Source organism: Carassius carassius, chromosome 44 (genome assembly GCF_963082965.1).
Source record: "Carassius carassius chromosome 44, fCarCar2.1, whole genome shotgun sequence".
In the NCBI taxonomy this organism is placed as follows: Eukaryota; Metazoa; Chordata; class Actinopteri; order Cypriniformes; family Cyprinidae; genus Carassius; species Carassius carassius.
Window position 1 is genome coordinate 9,977,792 of NC_081798.1, and position 22,200 is coordinate 9,999,991.

Genomic DNA, 22,200 nt, shown 5'->3' on the forward strand with positions numbered 1-22,200 from the left:
TCCAAAATTTTGACATGGTTTTTAGCAAACTTGCACGGCTGATTTCATGATCTAATCAATTCCCAATTCTTAAAAATGATTCCTAAAGGATTGCAAATGACAAACTTCCATGTGCATATCTTAGCTTCACTTCCTCATCTTAATGTACTGCATCGACCAACTCGGAAGCTGCATGGTGCTGCATTTTTATGACTGCTATGCCACCTTGCACAGCAATCAGGATTAAGTGTGACGATATTTCATCCTGTCAAGCAGAGCACAGCATCATGTCCCTCTTCTCCCCCATACACAGCATGGAGGAACCATAAACCACAGCACTGGCCAATAGAGGAACCATAAAATACGGTGCCATGGCATGGGGGAAACATAAACAAGATGTGCTTTCCCTGCTACATAAAGATCTATCCTGTATAACGGAACAAACTTGCACTCAATATTACATTTTTCATTTGAAAATTAGCAAACCAGACAGATGGAAGAGTACCTACAGCTATATGAGTATTTAGTCAGGGTTATCTTACCTTGGGAAGAACTCTATTTCACTCTAAAGGCTTTTTTGATGGGTCAAATCCAAGATTCTGACAGCAATAAAAATAAATTCTTACATTTTACAAGCCAGGTGATAAATAAAAGAATTAAAAAAACATACCCATTTTGAACCTGGACAAAAATACTTAAATACACTAGTAAAAATAGGTAAGCAAAAGCCTGGATTAATCATAAATCAATGCAGACAAGGAGTAGTGATGCAAGCCTAAATATTGACTACATTTCTGAAAAATGTAAACCTACTGGTACTGTATCTCTAGATACTTTCCGCTGTCAAACTAAAAGCTAAAATCAAATATACAGTGAAAAAAATTTAATATCAATTAGAACAATGCATTCTACATTTGTGAAGGTTATTATTCATAATCACAAAACAAGGTCAACATTTCATTCCCAAAAATATATCAATGCAGGACAGCAAAGACATACTGCAAGATGAAAGTTCTGTAAAGGAAAAGAAATATCGTTTCAAGTTCCTTGCTTAAAAAACATTTCAAGCATTCAGATCTTGTTCAGATCCCTGTCCTCATTGTCCAGGTTGTAAAGTGGAAATGACACTGCAAAGACAGGCAGTGAGAGGGATTACGCGGTCCAAAGGCAGAAAACGCATCAGTTCAAAGCTTGCCAGGAGGTAGACCACTAAAAATTGAAGTCCAGTTGATGTTCTATTATAGCAGAGACCTTATCCATTTTGCAAAAAGGAGAAATTATAAAAACAAAACAATTGACTAATGCTTGGTGACCAAAGAAACTGAGTGCTTGCAGTAGCAATAACGGCTAATTGTACTAATAACGCAAAAATATCTTAAGTCTTAATAAACTTGAAGCTCATTTCTGAGGTTGCTTCAGGCTATGGCATACATGCTTATAATACACCAGTAAAAATTTATGCTGTTTTTATGCGGTTTTCAAGCAGGTGTCATCACGTATTTGTAAAATCACCTCAAACTTTGAGATATCCATAGAAGGCAAATCAGCCTAAATAAAGTGCTTTTCTTAAGAAACAAGTAACCTGATTGACCAGATCACTGATTACATAATTTGGGTTGTAATAATGGCACTTACTGTACAACTATTAATTCATTTTCATGCAAGTGCAGAAGAAAGTTTGTCATTGCCAGTTGTAGTTTTAGTGTAATTTTAATGACCAGCAGTAGATTCTTTAGACTACAAAAGTACAGAGAAAAAAAAAAAAAAAAGAGGGAACAAATGGCTTATGGTTTTGGCTGGTTTAGGTGAAAATCAAATATATTTTACATACAGCAAACTATTTTCTCCTACTCACTCTGACTGTATCAAACAGCTCAATTCACTTACCATGTCAAAAGAAACAAAACCATCAACAACAAAGTAAAAACAAAAAAAGCTTCTCAGATGAGAGCCTCGGTATGATAAACATTCCCTGTGATGGATAACATTTACTTAAATATACATATATACTCTTCAAATAATTTTTCTCAGTAAAAGAGGAGCAGGTCAAAATGGAGTACAGTCATGAAGAGAGGATCAGTCCAATCATACTGTATACAGAAGCACATGCATCAGGAAACCACTGGATCTGAAAACCTCACAGATTAAACGGGGTGAATTAGTCTCATAAAGAGAAACTGTTGAATGATTGCCTCTTGCAAAACCTAAACAAAACAGAAGGTCAACATTTATAAATCAAACAATATTATGCTTGATAGAGATTTATTTATCATATTCATCAGTCCACTTTGGAGGAAGGGGCTTAAAGGCTTATTTATAAAAGTGCACTGAGAAGATGCTTCCAATGAGCCGACGCAAAACATGAGCAGGGAGATAACTCCTGGTCCCCCTGAACATTCGGGCTGTGATCAGGTTAATCCAATTTAGTTGAAAGAAGTTCCCCTTCCAGTCACGGACTAAAGCAACCCTTTGGAGACTGTGGTGTTTTACCTGGCTATCTTCAATAGAGACTCCTGAAATAAACGCATAAGAGAAAAAATAAATAAAAATCAAACACTCCCAACTCAACATATATACAATATTATGTTAATGCTGACAGTGAAATTTTACTTTACCTCCGACTGTCCTGGTTCATGGTTTGAGAGGTCTTCAGACTTCACTTCCAAAGGAGTCACTTCTGAAGCACTAGCCATCTGTACGCTGCGTGTCACTGGCCCACCTTTTCTCTCCCGCGTCCTTGTCGAAAAACGTTCCTCCTTCTTTGACGGTGTCATTTTCACTACAGACTCTTTTTTGACAACCTCCTTTTTGACAACAACCTCCTTCTTGACAACAACCTCCTTAGATCGTTGCAATTTAGACGGCGGTAGTGTTGAAGAGGCATCAGTAAGTGCAGGAATTATGGAAGTCAGTGGCTCATTGCTCTTTTTGCCTTTCTTAGTTTGTGGGGCCATGTTGTCTGCATTTGAGGCTAGCCTCTTTGTACGTACCTGAGGAGCTTTGCCTTTACTTGCTGGTGGAGCTTCACTCTCAAATGGCTCAGAGCTCCGGGCTCTGGTTTTCCCCAAGGACTTTGCAATTGGTCCAGAACCTGGTTCTTGTTTGACTTCAGAGTCAGTGGCTCGACTTCGGAGACTCCTGTTTTTGTCTTGAGGCATCAGTGCTCCTTTTTTCAACTTCTTGGCAAGAGGTCTTTGTGGACAGCTGCAAGCAATGTGCTTACTGAGGCTGGCTGGGTATGTGAACTCTCGGCTACAGTATGGGCATGCATGGACCTTAGATGTCTCCTCTTCCTTTACCCGGTTTGGTGGTTTCTTTATAGAAGCAACCGACTTGTTCTTCTGAGATATGGCTTTCTGGACAAGCTGGTTTTTCTTCTTATTTAGGGCTGACAACTTTGCTTTGGATGTTATATCTTGGTTAAAATTGAGCCTTTTCGGTTGACCCATTCTACGGAAAGCATTCTGCCCAGCAGCAGCTCCTGTGGTGGTAAGAAGACCATTCGGAGACTGTTTCACAACCTGTTTAAGAGGAATGGGATTCTTCTTAGGGGTGTAGCGTCTCTTATCACTAGCATTAGCACAAACTAATATGTGCTTATGTAGCTCAGGCATGTTGTCAAAGCTGTTTCCACATTTGGTACACCGGATCGCAGTGCTAAATGTTTGGGGGATGTTGTGTGTAGTGAAATTAGTGGCAGAGGCAACCGAGCCATCAGGTGTTCGGTTGTGGTACGGGAAAGGTGGAGGCTTATAGCTGGGGTAGTGCTGATTAATGCCAAGCCGTACATCTGGACCTTTCGGTTTACCAGCCTCAGATGCCATAATCTTTATTGTAGTGTATAGTTCTTCTGTAGGGTCATCGTGGCCATTTTGCTCTTCTTCCACCTTCTTAGTGTCACTGTTGCACTCCTCGGAAGAATCTTCAGAGGTACCTCCAGCAATTGAGTCAAGAACAGGATCTTTTTCCACATTTGCGTAAGCAGGATCCGTGTAATTCTGAGGTCTGAGCTTCCCGTTTTCAACAGCAGTGTGAGTGCAACTCTGACTTGGATGTAGGTCACTTTGATGTTGCTGGAGATTGCAGAGGAAGGCAAACTCCTTTGAGCAAATAGAGCAAATATAAATTCTTCCCACCCCATGGAGAGAGGAGCGGTGCTCAAGGAGTGCAGTCGCGTTACCAAATAACTGCACACAAAACTCACACTTAAAAGGCCAGTCTGATGCATGCTCTATTATATGGCCACTGAGGTCCTTGATGGACCGAAATGGCTCTTTGCAGACGTTACACACAAAACTCTTGACAAAACTCTCCCGCTCTGGTGTCTCAACCTCATCAGAAGTTCCAGGTGAAGTGTTGCCCCCATTTGTGGTTATATCAACAGGCCTCTCATTTTTCCCTGTATCGTCTACAAAAGAGTTATCAACCGCTGAACTCTTCTGGGAAGAATCCAATTCGCTGAGGAAGGTCGGTGAGGAGGGTTCCTTTTTAGGAGTTGATTGTACTGTAGAAAGACAAGACTTTGATTCGTGTCGGCCTTCTGTTTTAATATTGAGGTCTTGAGGGAGAGTTCCTTCACAGGAATGGCTTTGGCTGGTTTTAGCATCGGTATTCCACTCTAGGTGAGAAGAACTTGCTTGATCTGCATTTCTTAAAAACTGAAACTTAGCATCAAGGGTTGAGCCCTCAAGTAGTGTTTCTGACTTTGAAGATGAATCTGCTGTACAATATCTTTTTGTATCCTGAGGCAGTGGAGAAATCGCAGGGTCTAACCGCTCAGCAGTTTGGTCTGATTCATTAACAATGGAATTTAATGCATCATGGCATGATTCTATTAAAGCAGATGAATCCGACACTTCCTCTAAACTATCAAATGCCTTGGGGGACATTTTAGGGGACAACACAGGAAAAGGGGCAGGTGATGAGGCATTTGACATCCGAAAAAGCGGCGATGATGATAAAGGTGGAGGTGATGGGACAGTGGGTAAGACTGGAGGAGGGGGTGTAGATGATGCTATACTAGATGAAGATGGAGAGGACGGATTAATAGTCATAGGGGTCAGAGAGGGAGGAGAGGTTGATTCACAAGGAAGGTGTTCTAATCCAGTTCCAGGACTAGAAGGGCCAACACATGTGGCACTCTCAGAAGACGAAAGAATGTCAGGGCTTCCAAGAGCGTTGGATCCTTCATCTCCAGGTAAGTTTAGGCCAGCATACTCGTTCATTAAGACTTTCTCTAAAATGCTGGTATTGGGTTTCTTTCTTTTCACATGTGGCGTTAGTGTGGCTGAGCTTGTCTTTACTTCATGGTCAACAGGACTTTCACGGTTTACACTTAAGTCAAGCACAGCCTCTCCAGAGCCTTCGTTTATACTATTGTCTTTTTTACAGAAGAAATTCGAAAGGTCAAGTGGCTGCTGATTGCAAGAATTCCCCCCGCTTCTTGAAGGGGACCAGTCTTTTCCTGTCAGGCTTACAGCAACCCCATGATCTTGGCTGGACAAACTCCAGGAATGCATCATGCAATGACTTTCAATCTTTGGCACCTTCAAAAAACATGAAACCCCAGTTGCAGAGCTTATGCTGTCATTTCTTTGTGCCGGGCTACTCTGTGAAGTTGTGGGAGGGGAGGCAGTTCTTCTTTTAAACTTTCCTTGTACAACAGGCAGTGAAGTCACTGAAAGGGGAGTGGTTAAACTATGGCTATCTGTTGTGATTAGACTTATGGCTGGTTTCTGACCGTCTGGGGCCTGTAGAAGTTGTTTGAGTTTCGGAGAGAGATAAACGGATTTCTCCTTCTGAAAAGCTAACGTTTCAGTTGACTGGGAGAAAATGTTTCCTGCCAACAAAGAGGACTGAGAGGAGGGGGAGGACAAGGAGGAAGAGGAGGACACCGTTTCAGTTTCCATTTTCACAGGCAGCAGTGGTGGCGTAGAAGTTCGTCTTTTAGAAGCTGTCTGAGCTACATATGAAACTTCTTTCACAGGACAAGACCTTGTTTCGATTTTAAAAGCTTGACTAATTTGTTTGGGACTTAGAATAAGAGCATCAAGGCCAAACAAAGCTGCGGTGCTAGAATCAACCTCAATGACCTCACAGTTGCTCACTGTGCTTGTACATGGGATTTTTCCATCCATGTAATGGCTGAGATTTTCAGAAATGTTGTTAGATATATCAACCATACACTCCTCTCTCTCTCCCTCATCCTCGGTCTCCACACTGGGCACATAAATTGGTGGTGGACTGGCACTTGGTGACTCTTCCTGGAGCGAAACAGACTGCCCTTGTTCATGCTGCTGCTGTTGGGAGGAGCCATCCTGCAGGAGCATACCTTTCCGACGAACACCTTTCGGCATTAAATGCCGTTCATGGATTCTGCGCTGGTGCCTGCGCATGTTGGTGTGTGTGCCGAAAGCCTTGTTACAGTACTTGCAAGGATGAAGCTCTTTTGACTCCCCATTCTCATCCAATATAAAAGGTCGGTCAGATTCAGCATCAGGCTCCGTTTTCAAAATGTCAGAGGTTTGCTGAGGTGGACCGTTCTGTGTGTTCATAAACACTGAATGGCTTGGAGAGGATGCACTGCCAGAGGTAGCAACATCGTTGGGTGCCGTAGGACTGTGGAGGAGTGCTGTTCTGCTAAGTGATCCAGGCCTATTTAAAGTTTTACTCCCGTTCTCATGTCTACGCTCATGTCTGCGCCTCCCTACCTGAGAGCCAAAGGGCTTGGCACAGTACCGACACTTAAACGTATGAGTTTGATGGTTTGAAGTAGTGTGAATGTGAGTGTGGCGCTCCAGGCCCTGTTTGGTGGAGAAATGACGCTCGCAATGCTGACAGGGGTACGTTTCTCCTTGGGGGTCATCTTCAAAATCCCCATCTGCCTCCAGCTCAGGATTTGCTAAATAAGATAAACACTCTGTATCACACAGTGGACTCTCAGTGCTTTCGTCTGCAAGACTGCCCGAACATAAATGCAGGAGAGACTTTTCATTCCCATCAACTGATTCTGCCTCAGAGGGGTGCTGTGGGCTCTGATTTAACTGTGGCTGCTGCAGTTGTCCATCAATCTCTGCATTTTCCTCATCCAGTGCTTCCATCTGGTTTATCTCTGTTGTATGAGACTGGACAGGGTTTTCATTTTCTGCAGCAGATGACAGGGCTGCATTCTCCTGCTGCAACTCAGAAGGTGAAGAGGGTCTTTCCTCACCATTAAGCCCTGAATTAAAAGAAAAATATAATTAAAAGAAAAATCACTGAATGAAGTTGAAAATCATTAAATCTAAAGAAATAATTCTGTTACAATAACACAGCAACTAGGACTGGAACTAATCCATTAAATTGATAGTGAAAATTCAAAACTAATTTCATTATTGTATCGTCAGATTTGTGTGCTGTGCATAAGGTCTCCACTAATGATGTCTCTTTTCAGAAGTAAAAAAAATCAATTACGACAGAACAGCTAAAAAAGATAATGTAAGTCACGGTGCAGAAAGAGAGCAAAACTTACATTTTATGGTTATATTCTTAACTATACATTTTTCTAAATTTAGAAATTCAAATCAAACAAGTCTCGTTTAAGCACATCCATACTTTAAAAGAGCACAACAGCAAAATGAAGCACAATAATTCTGACTAAAATAACTGTTGGACGTTAACTTGTTAAAAATTCAACAATCATATTCTGATAATACTATTTTAGTAGCAATTTTACAATTTTGATCAATAACTGTATTGTAATTATTATATATTATTTACATTTTAAACCCCTGCAAATTATACATCATAGCCTTCACATTGTTCTCATAACCTTCAATTTGCACACAGTTTAGACTTGGGGCAGGATGTAGAATAACATGTCTTTCATTCAAACACAGAATAATAAGTGACTTTTTTTTAAATCCAATTAAAATAGATATGTGACATTAACGGATTATAAAAAATAATTGATGGCTCCACCCCTACTGTTATAGCCCTACCATAACAAAAATATTATGACTGAGCTAAACATACTTGTGAACGACACAAATCCCTGCCAGAGGCTGGCGAAGAGCATAACCTACCGTCCTCTGAGTCTCGCATCTTTCTGATTGAGGGTTCAACAGCACTCGATTTATTCGGTTCACAGAATCCACCTAAATCAGCCTGTCTGGCTTTTTCCGACAGCTTCCTCCTTGCTTCAGGGAGCAAAAAAAAATAAAAAGTAGATATATTTCAAGACTCACTAAAGGCATCAAAAACCAATTAGGTTAAGGTTTCATATCACAATCATCAAAACGTACAATAATTGAATCCAATGATATTTCATTCAAGTAGCAATAAATGTATATAAACTGAAAACTGTAAAACACAAAGGAAGAACATCAGTTACATTAGCTCCACCTGCAAGATCCAAAACAAAACCAGTATGCCACAGCCTTTTTTACTAAATGAGCAGCTCACCACAAAACCAGACTGACTACTCAGTAACTACAGCACTGTGCATGACACAGGCAAAGGAATGTTTGTTTTTCACATATTTAAAATCTACATCACAATTATTGCATGATAAGTGTAGAGAGAATTAATTGTTACTGAATAGCAGTGGACTGCAGTAGATTTATGTTAAGGGAAAATTTACCCCCACCACCTCCCAAAAAAAAGTTCAGTCATCTACTCAGTCAAATGTCATGACAAACCTGTATGACTTCCTTTCTTCTGTGGAACATCAAAGATGATATTCAGAAGAGAAGAACACTGACTTTCATTAAAATATCTCCTTTTGTGCTCCACAGAGGATCGAAAGTCATACAGGTTTGGAGTGACTTGAGGGTGAGAAAATAACAACAGAATGAACTTATCCTTTAATGGTGTATAAATGTTGGCAAATTACATGTATGCACTTTTACACACATTTACACAAAGCGTCAAAGACATTTTCTCAGCCAAGAAAAGAAACCAGTTATCAGCTGCTGTCTTTGTGACAAGGTCATCTGGGAGCATCTTATACAAAACCCAATTCATAAAACAGACACATGCAACTAACTTGGTCATCTGACCATACTTGTCAAATAGTCCTTCCCACATATCCATTTTCACAAGATAACAGATTTATGTACATATCTAGTTTTAACATGTTAATGACATAAAAAAAATTCCTATCAAACTGTCTAAAATGACTGGCATTTTATTTTGTAACCTTAATGTAAAATAATTTAGCTTTATATAATAATGTATTTATAACATCTCAATCCCTAATGATTTTATACAACGTGGCAGAAAACTTTACAATGTAATTAACTTGTTCACATATTTCAAGGACTACTTTCACGAATATATTTTTAAAAGAGAAATTGGACATGAGCTAACTTGAAACTTCATGCATTTAGCTGCACTGTCATTGAACAGATTAAAGTCAAATGTCCATTTACTTCATGAAAGGACCAGCAAACGCTCTTCTCAACAGCAAGTTTAGGTCAGCCTTTTTAGTCATCATTACATCAGTCTATAAAGAGCATTCAGACTAGATACACCCACTTAAACGAAAATGTACTTCCCTAAAACGTTTACTGAATTACGTACAAGTATCATTCAAATAAAATTAATCCAGTGATGTGCGACAAATCAGTAACAAATGTGCAATGGACAAGCGAACAAATCAAACTCTCATGCGTAGAGCTTTGAGAGGATAAACCCTGTGTTTATTTTATGGGTCATTAAGGTCCAATTCAAAATGCTTGCGAGGAGGGTTTGGAAGGTCATCTCTGTCAGACACAGGTTGTGTCTCTAAACCTAGGGAGCTGCCTATCTAGATGGCATGCATGGGCATCACAGACGCGTTCAAACTTTTTACATCGAACACTCGGACGTGTCCGTGCTGCTCAAAATGCTCCTTAGGTGAGAAGTTCACTAGATTTTGAGACACTAAGATAAGGTCCGAGTCTGCAGGGCGGCTAACTGACCCGTTCATCAACATAAGGAAGGGTGCGCTACATTTCACCGCGCCCTGACTCTGTGCTGGGCTGTTTTTCTTTTTAAAAAAGTTTATTAGAACAGAACATCATCCCGTAATTCCTGTTTCTAAATGATATTCGTATGAAATGGGCGAATAGCCTGATGGCTAACATGCTAACTGTTAGTTCCAGCTAGCGATTGCGAACGCGTACAAATATATAACAAACATGTTTTCAGACCACAATTAGATATTTATACAGAAAAAAACGCCAGGATTGAGCAATACCAGGCGGTGTTTTAATTTTACCTCTCCTTGCTCTAGGTGAACTCTTCTTGTTCAGGTTGCTAGTCCTTTCTTCCTCTAATGCAGCAGCTATCTCTGGATTGTCTTCCCCATTGTACCACACGAGAAGTTCTTCGTCCGGTCCGATTGGCTGACGGGGAGTATACGGTCCAATCAGAGTCGAGCTTTTTGGCATACCATAGGATGAAATACTATCTAGGCCTTGACGCTCTGTCAGGCATTTAGAAACAGCTCATTGAAGAGAATAAACATTTCAGAACATTTTAAGTGAAGTTAAAGGCTTGTTCGTCTGTTAACTACCACAATTATAGAAAAGAAAATTATTGTTATATAAAGTAAAGAATTTTAAATTGTACTGGTAAATTCCCAAAACATAAAAGTTTACTGTGCATAAATTTAATCAGAAGCACAGCAATAAGAATACTCTAATTTATTCTATCAAGAGCCTCTTTTTAACAGTAAGAAATAATCTGATATAAATTTATATTAGCATACATAAAATTATAGGCTGTAAGTACATTTTCCTTCCTTGCAAAGGACGTGCTGCTGCCTTACTTGCTCATTGGGAATTCTGGAAAATTCTCACTGATATTTAATGATAATTGAATAATTAAATGTATTTAATAATTACTGTGAAGAGCACAAATAAGGAAACGCAACACAGTTGTCTTTGCATCATACAGCATATCTAAGATTAATAGAGGTAGAAAAAACTATGCCATTAAGTTGATTCTAGCTTACTTAAAAAAAAAAAAACTAAAAAAAAAAAAAGTTTTTGAAAGTGGTATCTAATGCTTACCAAGGCTGCAGTTATTTGATAAAAAAAAAAACAGTAAAACAGTATTATTGTGAAACAATTACAATTTAAAATAACTTATTTTAATATATTTTAAAATGTAATTTATTCATGTGATGTCAAAGCTGAATTTTCAGCAGCCATTCCTTCAGTTATCATCAGTCACATGATCCTTCAGAAATTATTCTAATATACAGATTTCTCGTGCTCAAGAACAACTTCTTATTATTATTAATAAGAGTTCAAAGGTTCACAGAATGCTTTTGTAATAATGTAAAACGCGTCACTTTTTTTCTGTTAATTTAGTGCATGTGTGCTGAATAATGGTGGGGTCTTCCTGACCCCAACCTTTTGAAAAGTAGTACTTTTAGGGAAAGTGTCCCTTCCAAGGAAACTTATTATTTTAAGGGGTCCTCCACATGAAAATGTTTAAAAACCCCTTTACTAGTCTACTATATCCCTGTAAGTATCTCCTCCAGGCTCTTTGTAATCATAACTAACATGTTGAAAATCAAACCAATTCATTACATCTTAAAGGTTAACTTACCCTTAATACTTTGTAGTAAATAGCTCGGTTGATCTCCAGTGGAAAGAGGTTTTGCTCTTGAGAAGAGCGCGCCCAGTTCACATACCGCAACCAGTTTCCTTTCAATGGATCTGTGGCATCAATGCACATCCATCCCCAGGCTGGAAAATATACCTAATGATAGTGGAACAATAAGCATTTAATAAAGAACCACTGCTACAACCTACATTACTGTTCAAACGTCAGGCAGTTATCTATTCATCATGAAAAAAGTATCCTTGCTTTTCCACCAATATTAAGCAGCACACCTGTTTTCAACACTGATAATAATAACAATAAGAAGAAATGTTTCTTGAGCAACAAATTAGCATATTAGAATGATATCTGAAAGATCATGTGATTGGAGTAATGGCTGTTGTATCAGTATATTTATCAGTATATTCAGACTTCTAGTCAGGCAGAACTAGAGTTTCCTCTGTGTTATCGAATACATACTGTACCTCCCACATGTAAACATTGCTCGTCACTTGAGATCTCTTCTTTCGTTCTCCTATAAATGGTCCAAACCGTTTGCCTTTCGGTATCAATCTAGATGTCCAGACACCTGTATAGAGCATGTCATGTGAAATCCTATGCGAGCAAACATCGGGAAAAGCTACTTTATTGTCTTCTCCATTCATTCATCAGATTTTTTTAAAAACTTTTTTTAGTTGACAGGTTTTTGGACATGAATCCTTAATCAGAATGAGGCACTGTAAGATCTCCAGAGATGCTCTCACAGAGCCATTTTTTTTTGAAGCATTCGATATTAATCATTTATCTGTAGATTTCTAGGGCACCACCACAGCGTACTGCACATTCTCGGTTTCAAGCAACAAACCAAATAAGACTGCAGTTATGTTGTTCGCAACCCTTTAACATTATCAGTCACTTTGGTTCACAATGCTGATCAGCTAATGTCCAATCAAAAGTGATTATAGTGGAGCAAATATCTGAAAAATTAAATGTTTCAAAGTCAAAGATTTAGAACATCTCATAGGCTTTCATCAAGGAGAAAATATTGCAATAATGAACCCATGATTTCTCACTACCGTTATCAAATACTCAACCATGCTGGTGCTCACCAATGCGACTGGGGTTGACAGCTGACGGTCCCAGCTTCATGCTGTTTGGCAGCCCCTTCCACACATGGGCTGGGATGTCATCCAAGGTTTCATATGTTCCTTGAGGCAAAGCCATTTCAGCCTTACAAAAGAAAAGGGTGGGCTTTACAGTTTACAATGTGTTTCTTTTCAGCTTTTAAATGACTTTAGAAAATAAAATGGTTCCACCATACCTGCACCAAGGATTTAACACTCGACTGAACTTTGGGACTCCGAAGACCTTTCTTATTTCATGGATCCTGTAAAACAGAAAATAGGAGCAATTATTTTCACCATGTAGAACAAAATAATCCTCTATGTTTTTGATGCAGGATGAGACTTGCTCTCAAGCAATCCCAAAGACTGGAAGACCATGTAAAGGTGTGCTTAAAACTGCAAATACTCCTTCAGTACACGCAAAGTCTCTGATATTTGCTTTTCTTTTATTTGCACTACAGTTTGAAGAGTAGAAATGTTTAAATTACATCATGTGACACTGAAGACTGGAGTAATGGTATTGAAAATTCAGCTTTGCCATCACAGGAATAAACTGCATTTTAAAACAGTAAAATTAAAAACGGTTGTTTCAAATTGCAATATTACTGGTTTTGCATTATTTTTGAGCCTTAATGTATGGTTAGACTACAAACAGTATCTATTACTAGGGGCCTCACTGACATTACACGTGTAATTAACTCAACCTCACATACAATCCAACCAACCACCAGAGAAATAACCCTCCAAAAACATATTACTAAGTCAGGCATACAGGTACATATCCCACAGTTTTAGACAAATGATGATCCGTTTTGTTGTGGGTCTGCGAAGAATTCTTCTCATAGCATAATAATAGAGCAATAACCAAAGCTGACAGGACGGTAAGTAGAACATTGTACTCAGGTTTGGGTGACAGCTACAGAGAATAAGGGGAAATTGAGAAAACAGCATGACACGCAAGGGGCCTCTGATGTGACACTGTTACATAAGCGTGGAGGTCAGAGACAGAATTTCGGCTTCCGCTGCCTTTGACTTTCACATGGGTGAGAGCATGCAAACCCAACACAACAGAAAGTGTGTTAAAACATGCTTCTGGAATCAAAACACCAAATTCATACTTTTTTTTTTTTGGTCAGAATGGATGCTTGCAGAAATAATTCATGACATCATTACACTCAAATCTCAGTAGTTAATAAAAAAAGATGGGATTTCTAATTTGCAGAAGCCACTAAAAGATTCCTTCTCTCAGTCAGTAATTGTCTTTGCGCTCAAGTGTAGTGCAGTCATTAAGGATCTTTTATCTTGTCAGTAAAAAATGATTAGTCTGCAGCAGTGACCTGCTCTGAAGTCATAGACTCTTAAATCTGTGGAATAACTTTATAATGAAAAACTTTAACTACCAACTTTACCTTTTGGCATGAGTATTTTATTCCCTAATCAGTAATTTTATTCTAAAAATAAGATGGCTCTTTTTGTCCCTGGATTTCCTAATCTAGTTGTCAAATAAACCTGGCACTGTATATTACAGATATTGTTGGATCCTTGACTACTTGCTTTAGTTCCATTTTTGGATAAAAGCATCTGTTAAATGTATAAATGTTAATGTAAATGTAACTGGGTTTAAACTATACTGACACCTACTGGCCTGGATGCATGAGGTTTGTTTACTGACTGATGCCACACTTGATGTTTGTTTTGTTTCTTTTCATCTAAGTTCACACACCAATCTAATGTTTTATTACACTTGTCTATATTACTTGTCTAAACGGTTATTTATGCTTTACAATGCACAGTGAGCAGTGAAAGCACTATATAAGTTATATATGCCATTCAAAAGTTAGGAATCAGTAAGATTTTTTATGTTTTTTTTTTTTTTTTTTAAATGGAGTCTCTTGCTCATCGAGGCTGTATTTATTTGATCAAAAATACATAAAAAGTAATCTTGTAAAATATTTTAATTTCTTATACTGGTTTTCTTTTTTAATATACCTTAAAATATTTGATCAAATGTAGTTTTTTCCAGCATCAGTACTCCAGTGTTCAGTGTCACATGATCCTTCAGAAATAATTTTAATATGCTGATTTATTATCAGTGCTGGAAACTGTTGTGAATTATTTCTAAAGGATCACGTGACATTGAAGACTGGAGTAATGATGCTGAAAATTCAGCTTTTCATCACAGGAATAAATTATATTTTAAAGTAAATTAAAATAGAAACTTATTTTAAATTGCAATACTTTTACAAAATAACAGTTTTTCCCCCCTGTATTTTGATCAAATAAATACAGCCTTTATAAGCACAAGAAACTTCTGTAAAAAAAAATAAATAAATCTTACTGATTCCAAAATTTTGAACGGTAGTGTATATGTATATATATATAATGTGATGCACGGTCTTTAAAAAAAAATTTAGTTCCCGCCAAAATCAGTATTGTATCTTGTCGTATTGAAAAGTAATTTATTTATTTTTTACATTTTAGGTCATGTTTTCTCCGTTTTTTTTTCCCAAACACTGGTCTCCCTTTTTTCTAGAATGCAATATATCCGCTTAACCAATCACAGTGAACCATTCCACGCACTCTACACAGTAATGGCGGTGCTTTGAATACATCCAGTATCCTAGCTTTCCTAATCTACTTTTTACTTTGTAATCAGCAAAAAGGGCTGCACGATAAATCACATGTGATTGCCATGAGCATCTTGTTAGTAAAGCCAATTCTGTGATTTACAGTACCGGTAAATCTGCATCAAGTGCTTTCAGATGTATATTATTCCGATGCATTTAATACACGGAGCTGTAGATCACTAACAAGCTACACTATATCGAGTTCATTAGATGAATCACACTCTATTATGAACGCAATATTATGTAGCTTGTCAGTATTAGTGTTTTTATTAATGCCATTTATGATTTTGTTAATACATTGTACAGCACTAGTGAACTAAAAATATTGTAACATGGCAGAGATGAATGCACTTTTGGAAATTGAATTTAAGAGAAATGTCATTTTGGAATTTCAGTGGTCTAATGTGATGTTAATGTTCTTGTTCATGATGAAATTTTATTTTATTGCTGTAATTAATTTATAGCATTAACAAAATGACCCGTTGAATTAATTTTGGGAGCTACAGCATGACTAATGAATGTATTTTTAGTCCAGTTCCTGTATATAGATTAGTATTGACCAAGTTCAGAGGCTGTCATACGTGGATTAACTTACTATGTGGTGTATTTTCATCAGTTTTAATATGAAAAGTAACTTTCAAATTGATTCAATGGATGTATTGCATTTTGAGAAAAAAAAGTATCATGGATTTATTGCATTTTGGAAAATGTTTTTGGGAAAAAAAAAAACATTTCAAACACAGCCACAGTGCTGTTTTGCATCTCTGAGCAACAGGACGCTGATTTGTTCCCGAATTAACCAACCGTTTAAAAGATTCAGTTCAATCGTAATGACTCGCTTATTAACAGCTGCCTACTGGCGGTTTTAATTTCAAATTGAATGTCTCTTAATTTATTTATTTATTTATTTTTAATTTCAAACAACACTTTTCAATATTTTATGTTTAAAATATCAAAACGTTATTCATGCATTTGTAACTGCAGGTTAAGGTATTCCATGTCCCTCTGAGCTGCATTAAACAGTGTGTAAATGCATGTAAATGACACTTCTCGTGCAGCTTCTGTGTTTCCTCTGCATCGCAAAGATAAATTCTGTTGATGCTGATTTCATTTGCTTGGTAACAACCTAAATGCAAGAATCTGACTTAAAATATGGTACACACTTTTTGAAAAAAAAAAATAATTTAAAGGTACAAATACCCATAAAACTTGATGGAAATTATTAATTTCTATTACTGCTGTGAATAGACCACACAGAATATAAGGAATATAAAAAAATTCAGGAGTCAGCTGTCCACGGTAGTCCTCAAGATATCAGCACAATAACACACTTAGCAAAATATCATCTAATCAACGTCATCGATAAAATCTAGGTCTGCTCCGATCACGATCGGCCGATCGTTAATGCGCATCTGGTCAGTAAAGCCGGTTCTCTAATCAGCGGTAAATTCCATCAGGTGCGTGATTTCACATAGAGCAGCTGTTACTACACAGAGCCGTTGTTAACTGAGAAGATGCGCAAATAAACGCTGAAAATGTACGTGGATTTGCGCAGCTTCACAGTTAACAATGGCTCTGTGTAGTAACAGCTGCTCTATGTGAAATAGAAATCTAATAAAATCCCAGAATATTTTGGAGACCCCTAATTTATGTTTTATTTAACTGATATAATAATTTACTGATAATAATTGTTTAAATTAATATATTAATACTTTTGACTTTAAAGGCTGAAATGTGAAGTTCATCATTTTATAAAACTTTGTTTTTGTGAAAACTTCTATCTGAACTGTAAATTATGCTTTTTGCAGTAATGTTATGGTACTTTATATGGTACTATAAACATTGCCCTACCCGACTCATATGGTATTAACTGTATGTGTTCAGGTCTTAAAAACTCTTAAATTTGAGCTTAAAAATCCTGCAGAATCCCTGTATATAAACCTATTACATTAAGCTAAGTAAAACAATAAAATATTAAATGGTGAGATACCATCATTATGGCTTAGAAATGTATTATTCTTAACACATTCCAACATGACAGCGTCCATGAGGGTGCAACCCACTCTACGCAGCAATAAATAAATAAAGAAACATTTTTCTCACGTAAATGTTTATTTCCTTAAATGCAGAACTCTTTTAATAAAAAAAAACTTGCTGAGTGCACCTTTAAGTTACCTCAGCATGATTTCATCCTCCACTATCCTACTGCGTTTATTTTAACAGATTTTCTCTAAACGATGTACAAGAATACGAAAAGACTCTTTGCGAGGCAGAAGAATGAATAAAACCCAGAGATGAATGAGAAGTGTTTCATTGTGGTGTCATCTTTGTTAATAACAGACGGTGGCTGTGGGACAAAGAAAGAAGGCGTTTCAGCAGCACCCACAGCCGAAGATGGATGAACTAACCGCGAAAAAGTTCTTAAAAAAGTTCTTAAAAGAGACACCAGCAAAAACTTACGATACGATGTTCAGGGGCGGACTGTGATGCGCAGACACAATATATGCTCACAGCATTAATATAAGAAACCCGAATAAAAATAAATCGCAAAACAAGTGCGGATTGTATGCAAAATTTTTCTAAAGTGCACCCTTGTGCTTAAAATATTGTCATGGGATCCAGATGGTGTTAAATCGTGAATTAAACCAGTAACTCGTGCAAAGACGCTCAGATTGTAGGCTATATCCCGACCTTCAGGCAAACAAACACACACCGCGCTTTAAACACACTTCAAATAGTCACATTTCGCTTGAGGTATCTTCTCTGAGAGAAAAAGTTATCCAAAATGTTTCACCAGAGCCCTCGAGTTGCTTTGTGGACTGGCAGGGCAAACTGATTTTATTGTTATCATCAACCCGATGCAACTCACTCCGAGCAAGGTGTCCTCCTGCTTTCCAAGCCATCCAGTGCAGCGGTGGAAAGACTTGATTGAAATAAAAATGTGAGCACGGTGTTTTTGAACACTTACCTGTTGTTTTTTTTACCGGCACTGTGCAGTTTTTGGTCTACCTGCTTTCCAATGTGCTGAAAATGGCGGATGGAGACTAGAGCTTATAGAGCTTGCCCAATGTAACTGGTCGGTCGGGTCGCAGATTTGGGAGAGGCACACGACCATCACGATGGGCCATTGGTGAAAGTAATGCTGGCGAAACCCGGTCCATCGCAAATCAGCTCATTAAATAGGACATGCTATGCCAAAATGGTTTAACTCGTGTTCAGCTGCACACTTTACATTGATGAGACTGGGGCAAGTTGTCACTTTTTTTTCTCCAGTGAATATTTCTCAGCTTGAGTTCTTTTTTTGTCAGTTTCTTTATAAAGTCATAGTTTAAGAAAAATAATAAGAAAAAAAGTATTGAACGTCTTCACATTTATTGCCTAGGGGAAAAGACTCGGGTTACACGCTGACCCTTTTGTGACAACATGCGCCACTTAGTTATGGTCAACATAATTAATAATAAATTTGCCCAGTATATATGAAAAAAACGTCTTAATCGGTCTTAATTTATGTGACTGTGGTTTTATTGTGTTCAGTTTTTATTCAACAACTATAGCAAAAATGGTATTTCATTTTTATTTTGGAGAATAAGCTTTTTAAAAGAAATCACAAAGGAACTCAAAAGTAGGATATTAGAAATAATTTAATGATTTAAGACTTTTGACTCAAAACCTTCCCTAAAATTAAATTATATATATATATATATATATAGTTTTATTGAGTGGAGTTGACCAGATCATAAAAATAATCCAGATTTTTCACATGGTGTGTATTGACATTCAGAGACTATTGCTTTTTCATTCATCTTGTAGATCTGACCTGGCTTTTCCTGCATTTTGAAACAAGACAATATTCTGCTTAGAATGCAGCAAATCCACTGAACATCAGATTTCATCAATTCTCTCCAAACATACTCTGGATAGAATAATAAAAAAGGTGCTAAAAAAGAGGTGCTATAAAAATAATGCAACATGACAAGAAATGGCTGAAATGTAAAATGCCATAAAAAGAGATATACAAGTGTAACATGATAAATAACTTATGAAATTGGTAAATAACTAATCCTAAAGTGCATTATATTTAATTGTTACCTCCAAATACAGTTTCTCTAATTGGATTTCCCCCCCATCCCAAATAATTGGGCTAAAAGGCTTGTAGTCCTTTCGGCCACTGGGGGGCACTGCGAATTCATGTCTTTAGATTGAGTTTGAGGCATTGGGAATTTGGGATCGCTTTGCAAATCTAACAATAAATTTAACATGTATTGGGTCAGAGAGATTTTTTTTAAACGTGTATTAAATCATAACAACAAAATTAAAATAGTTTAGAACAATTAAAAAAACAGCATGATCAATAAATATGCATAGAGCTCTTTCTCCGTTCTCAGAGAGAGCTGTCAACATGTGAACCTCTTCTGTGTCTAGTCCACATGCTTACAGCAGTCCACATCCCTAATAAATCCAGAACAAGCGTTTCCAATAAATCTCATGTGTTATGATGTGGAGAGTCAGACATCTGCTTCTCAGAGTGATGCATGTTCCACATATGGATGCAGTTTCTCAGCTTGACCCAACAAGCATCCATTGTGAACTTCCTGTACAACATGTGCTAAACACCCGTGTGTAAACTAAACGTCCTCAGAGAGTCACAGCTACACTAGTAACAGTCTATGAGGTGTACATACATTTGCATCTTCGTTGGAACAGATTTGGAGTAATCTCACATTACATCACCTGCTAACAACTGGATCCTCTGCTGTGAATGGGTGCCGTCAGAATAAGTTTAAACAGATGATAAAAGCATCACAATAATCCATAAATAATCCACACATCTCCAGTCCATCAAATAACTTTGTGTGAAGTAAACAGCTGAATGTTTGTGATAAATTCCTCATTAATCAGCCAAAATATGGGTCAATAATCCATAATAATGCCCCCTCCAGTGTGTGTGTGTGTGTGTGTGTATATATATATATATATATATATATATATATATATATATATATATATATACACACACACACACACACACATATATATATATATATATATACATACATACCAAAATCCACCATTTGATTTGTTTTTATTTATTAATGGTGCTCGGTCTGTGCATAACTCTCCTTTTTCACTAGTTACATTTTAGCTGAAAACAAATGTTTGAAGTTCAAAATATCTTGATGAATTTATTACAAACTTTCATCTTAACTGATGGACTGGAGTTGTGTGGATTGTAGTTATGTTTTTATCAGCTGTTTGAAAGGTCATTCTGACGGCACCCATTCACTGTAGAGAGTCCATTAGAAAGAAAGCAAGTAATGTAATGCTAAATTTCTTCTATATGAAGAAACAAATTAATCTATCTTTTGAATGGCCTGAGGGTGAGAACATTTTCAGGAAATGTAAATTTTTGGGTGAACTGTTCCTTTGAAGTGTTTTGTTTGACCACGTTGTTCACAAGAAAGTATGTTGTAAAGGATGTAAATTATAATGCAATAATCCTATTCTAGTACTCACCAGATTGAGAACATTTTTCTTGACCAGGCTCTGCCTGCATAGCCCACGGTGATCAGAATCATAGAGAGAATGAGTGTCCAGAAGCAGACCTCAGCTAACCCCTCCTAAAAAGCACAAGGAAGGACTCTAAACAATGCCAGTCTTGAGGCTGCACACTGAACATATTAGAGCGCATGCAATGCAGAAAGTATGCGGCACCATGGGATTGCTAGGCTCTTCTAGATCATCCAGAGGTTTCTCAGAATCACCTATTTCAGGAAAAATCTCAAAGCAGGAGGTAATGTTTCCTTCTCAATAAATAGTTTATGAAGTGTTTTACTGTATTTCTTCCACAATAAATACATAAAAATATATGTTCATTGATCAGAGTAATATCTGTTATTTTGCAGCAATTTAGATCAGATTGCTGTCCTGACAGACCTTTCAAAATCTTAAAGTTTAAAATCTGACAACAGAGAAAGAGATTCCCGCAGCACATCTTCCAAGATGCCATTAAGTTGAAGAGATTGATCCGATGGGGCCAAGGGGTCAATGCGTGTGTGAATTTACTAACAAAATCTATTTTAAAGTGTCTCTGAACGTAAGCTTCAGATACTAGAAGTAGACCGCCAAGTCAGTGACAGCACCAGATCGTCAAATTCAAAATAGGTCGGTAAAATACCAAGGGACTGTGTGTGCTCTTCAGGAGGAAACTGGGATTACAAAGACTTAAGCGATTTCAAAGCACCACGGTGAGTGCACCAAATACATAAGTGTGAGGAAACGCAAACTTATAGGGGGCTTCAAACACTACAGCATCTTGAGAGAGCTTCTCAATGCTAAGAACATCCAGTCAACGCCTGTCTTGTCATCAGAAACAGGTTTTTACTGAAAAAGCAAGACAGCTAACCTAGATCTGCTGAGCAAAAACAGGCTAGTTAACAAGCTTATTGTTCTAACCCAATGTGACAGCCGAGGCTCAGCTGCACGTGTACCATAGAAGACTACAGCGTGTACAGAACGATTTGATGAAAAATGAATCAGATTTGAAGTTTAATGTGAGATTGCAACCTTAAAAGTTCGCTTTAGGGTCAGTTGCTTCATGAATTAAGTTGACAGCAGAGACAGCATATGTGGGCACTGAATGTCTTATCCCATGTATTACATGGCTGGTCAAAAAAATAATAATTGTGGCCAGTAAATATTTTACATTTAATTGAAATTTATTTTATAATTGTACCAGTTTTCTCATAAAACACTATGCACACAGCACAAATATTTTAATACTCAAGTAATTTTGGGCAGTTTTAATAATTTATGAAATGAGAAAAATCAAGTGTGAAAGAAAGCAAGAACCATTCACATTGAACGAAAACATCTATATGTAGATATCTATATATCAA

The 22,200-nt window shown here is 37.4% G+C and overlaps 1 protein-coding gene across 2 annotated transcripts; it reads right to left on the reverse strand.

The window, feature by feature from the left end:
• Window positions 1-2,224: 2,224 nt before the first annotated feature.
• LOC132126667 (PR domain zinc finger protein 2-like) lies at window positions 2,225-18,447 on the reverse strand. Of its 2 annotated transcripts, none has more exons than XM_059538084.1 (9): window positions 18,273-18,447; window positions 12,875-12,940; window positions 12,663-12,783; window positions 12,039-12,142; window positions 11,560-11,712; window positions 10,220-10,346; window positions 8,043-8,156; window positions 2,595-7,198; window positions 2,225-2,492 (listed from the first exon to the last, which is right to left on the reverse strand). In XM_059538084.1, the coding sequence occupies exons 3-9, from the start codon at window positions 12,775-12,777 to the stop codon at window positions 2,466-2,468; spliced, it is 5,244 nt and encodes a 1,747-aa protein (XP_059394067.1). In that variant the 5' UTR covers window positions 12,778-12,783; window positions 12,875-12,940; window positions 18,273-18,447; the 3' UTR covers window positions 2,225-2,465. The 2 variants fall into 2 exon arrangements, with proteins under 2 accessions (XP_059394067.1, XP_059394068.1); XM_059538085.1 differs by lacking the exon at window positions 18,273-18,447 and adding an exon at window positions 18,018-18,075.
• Window positions 18,448-22,200: the final 3,753 nt, after the last annotated feature.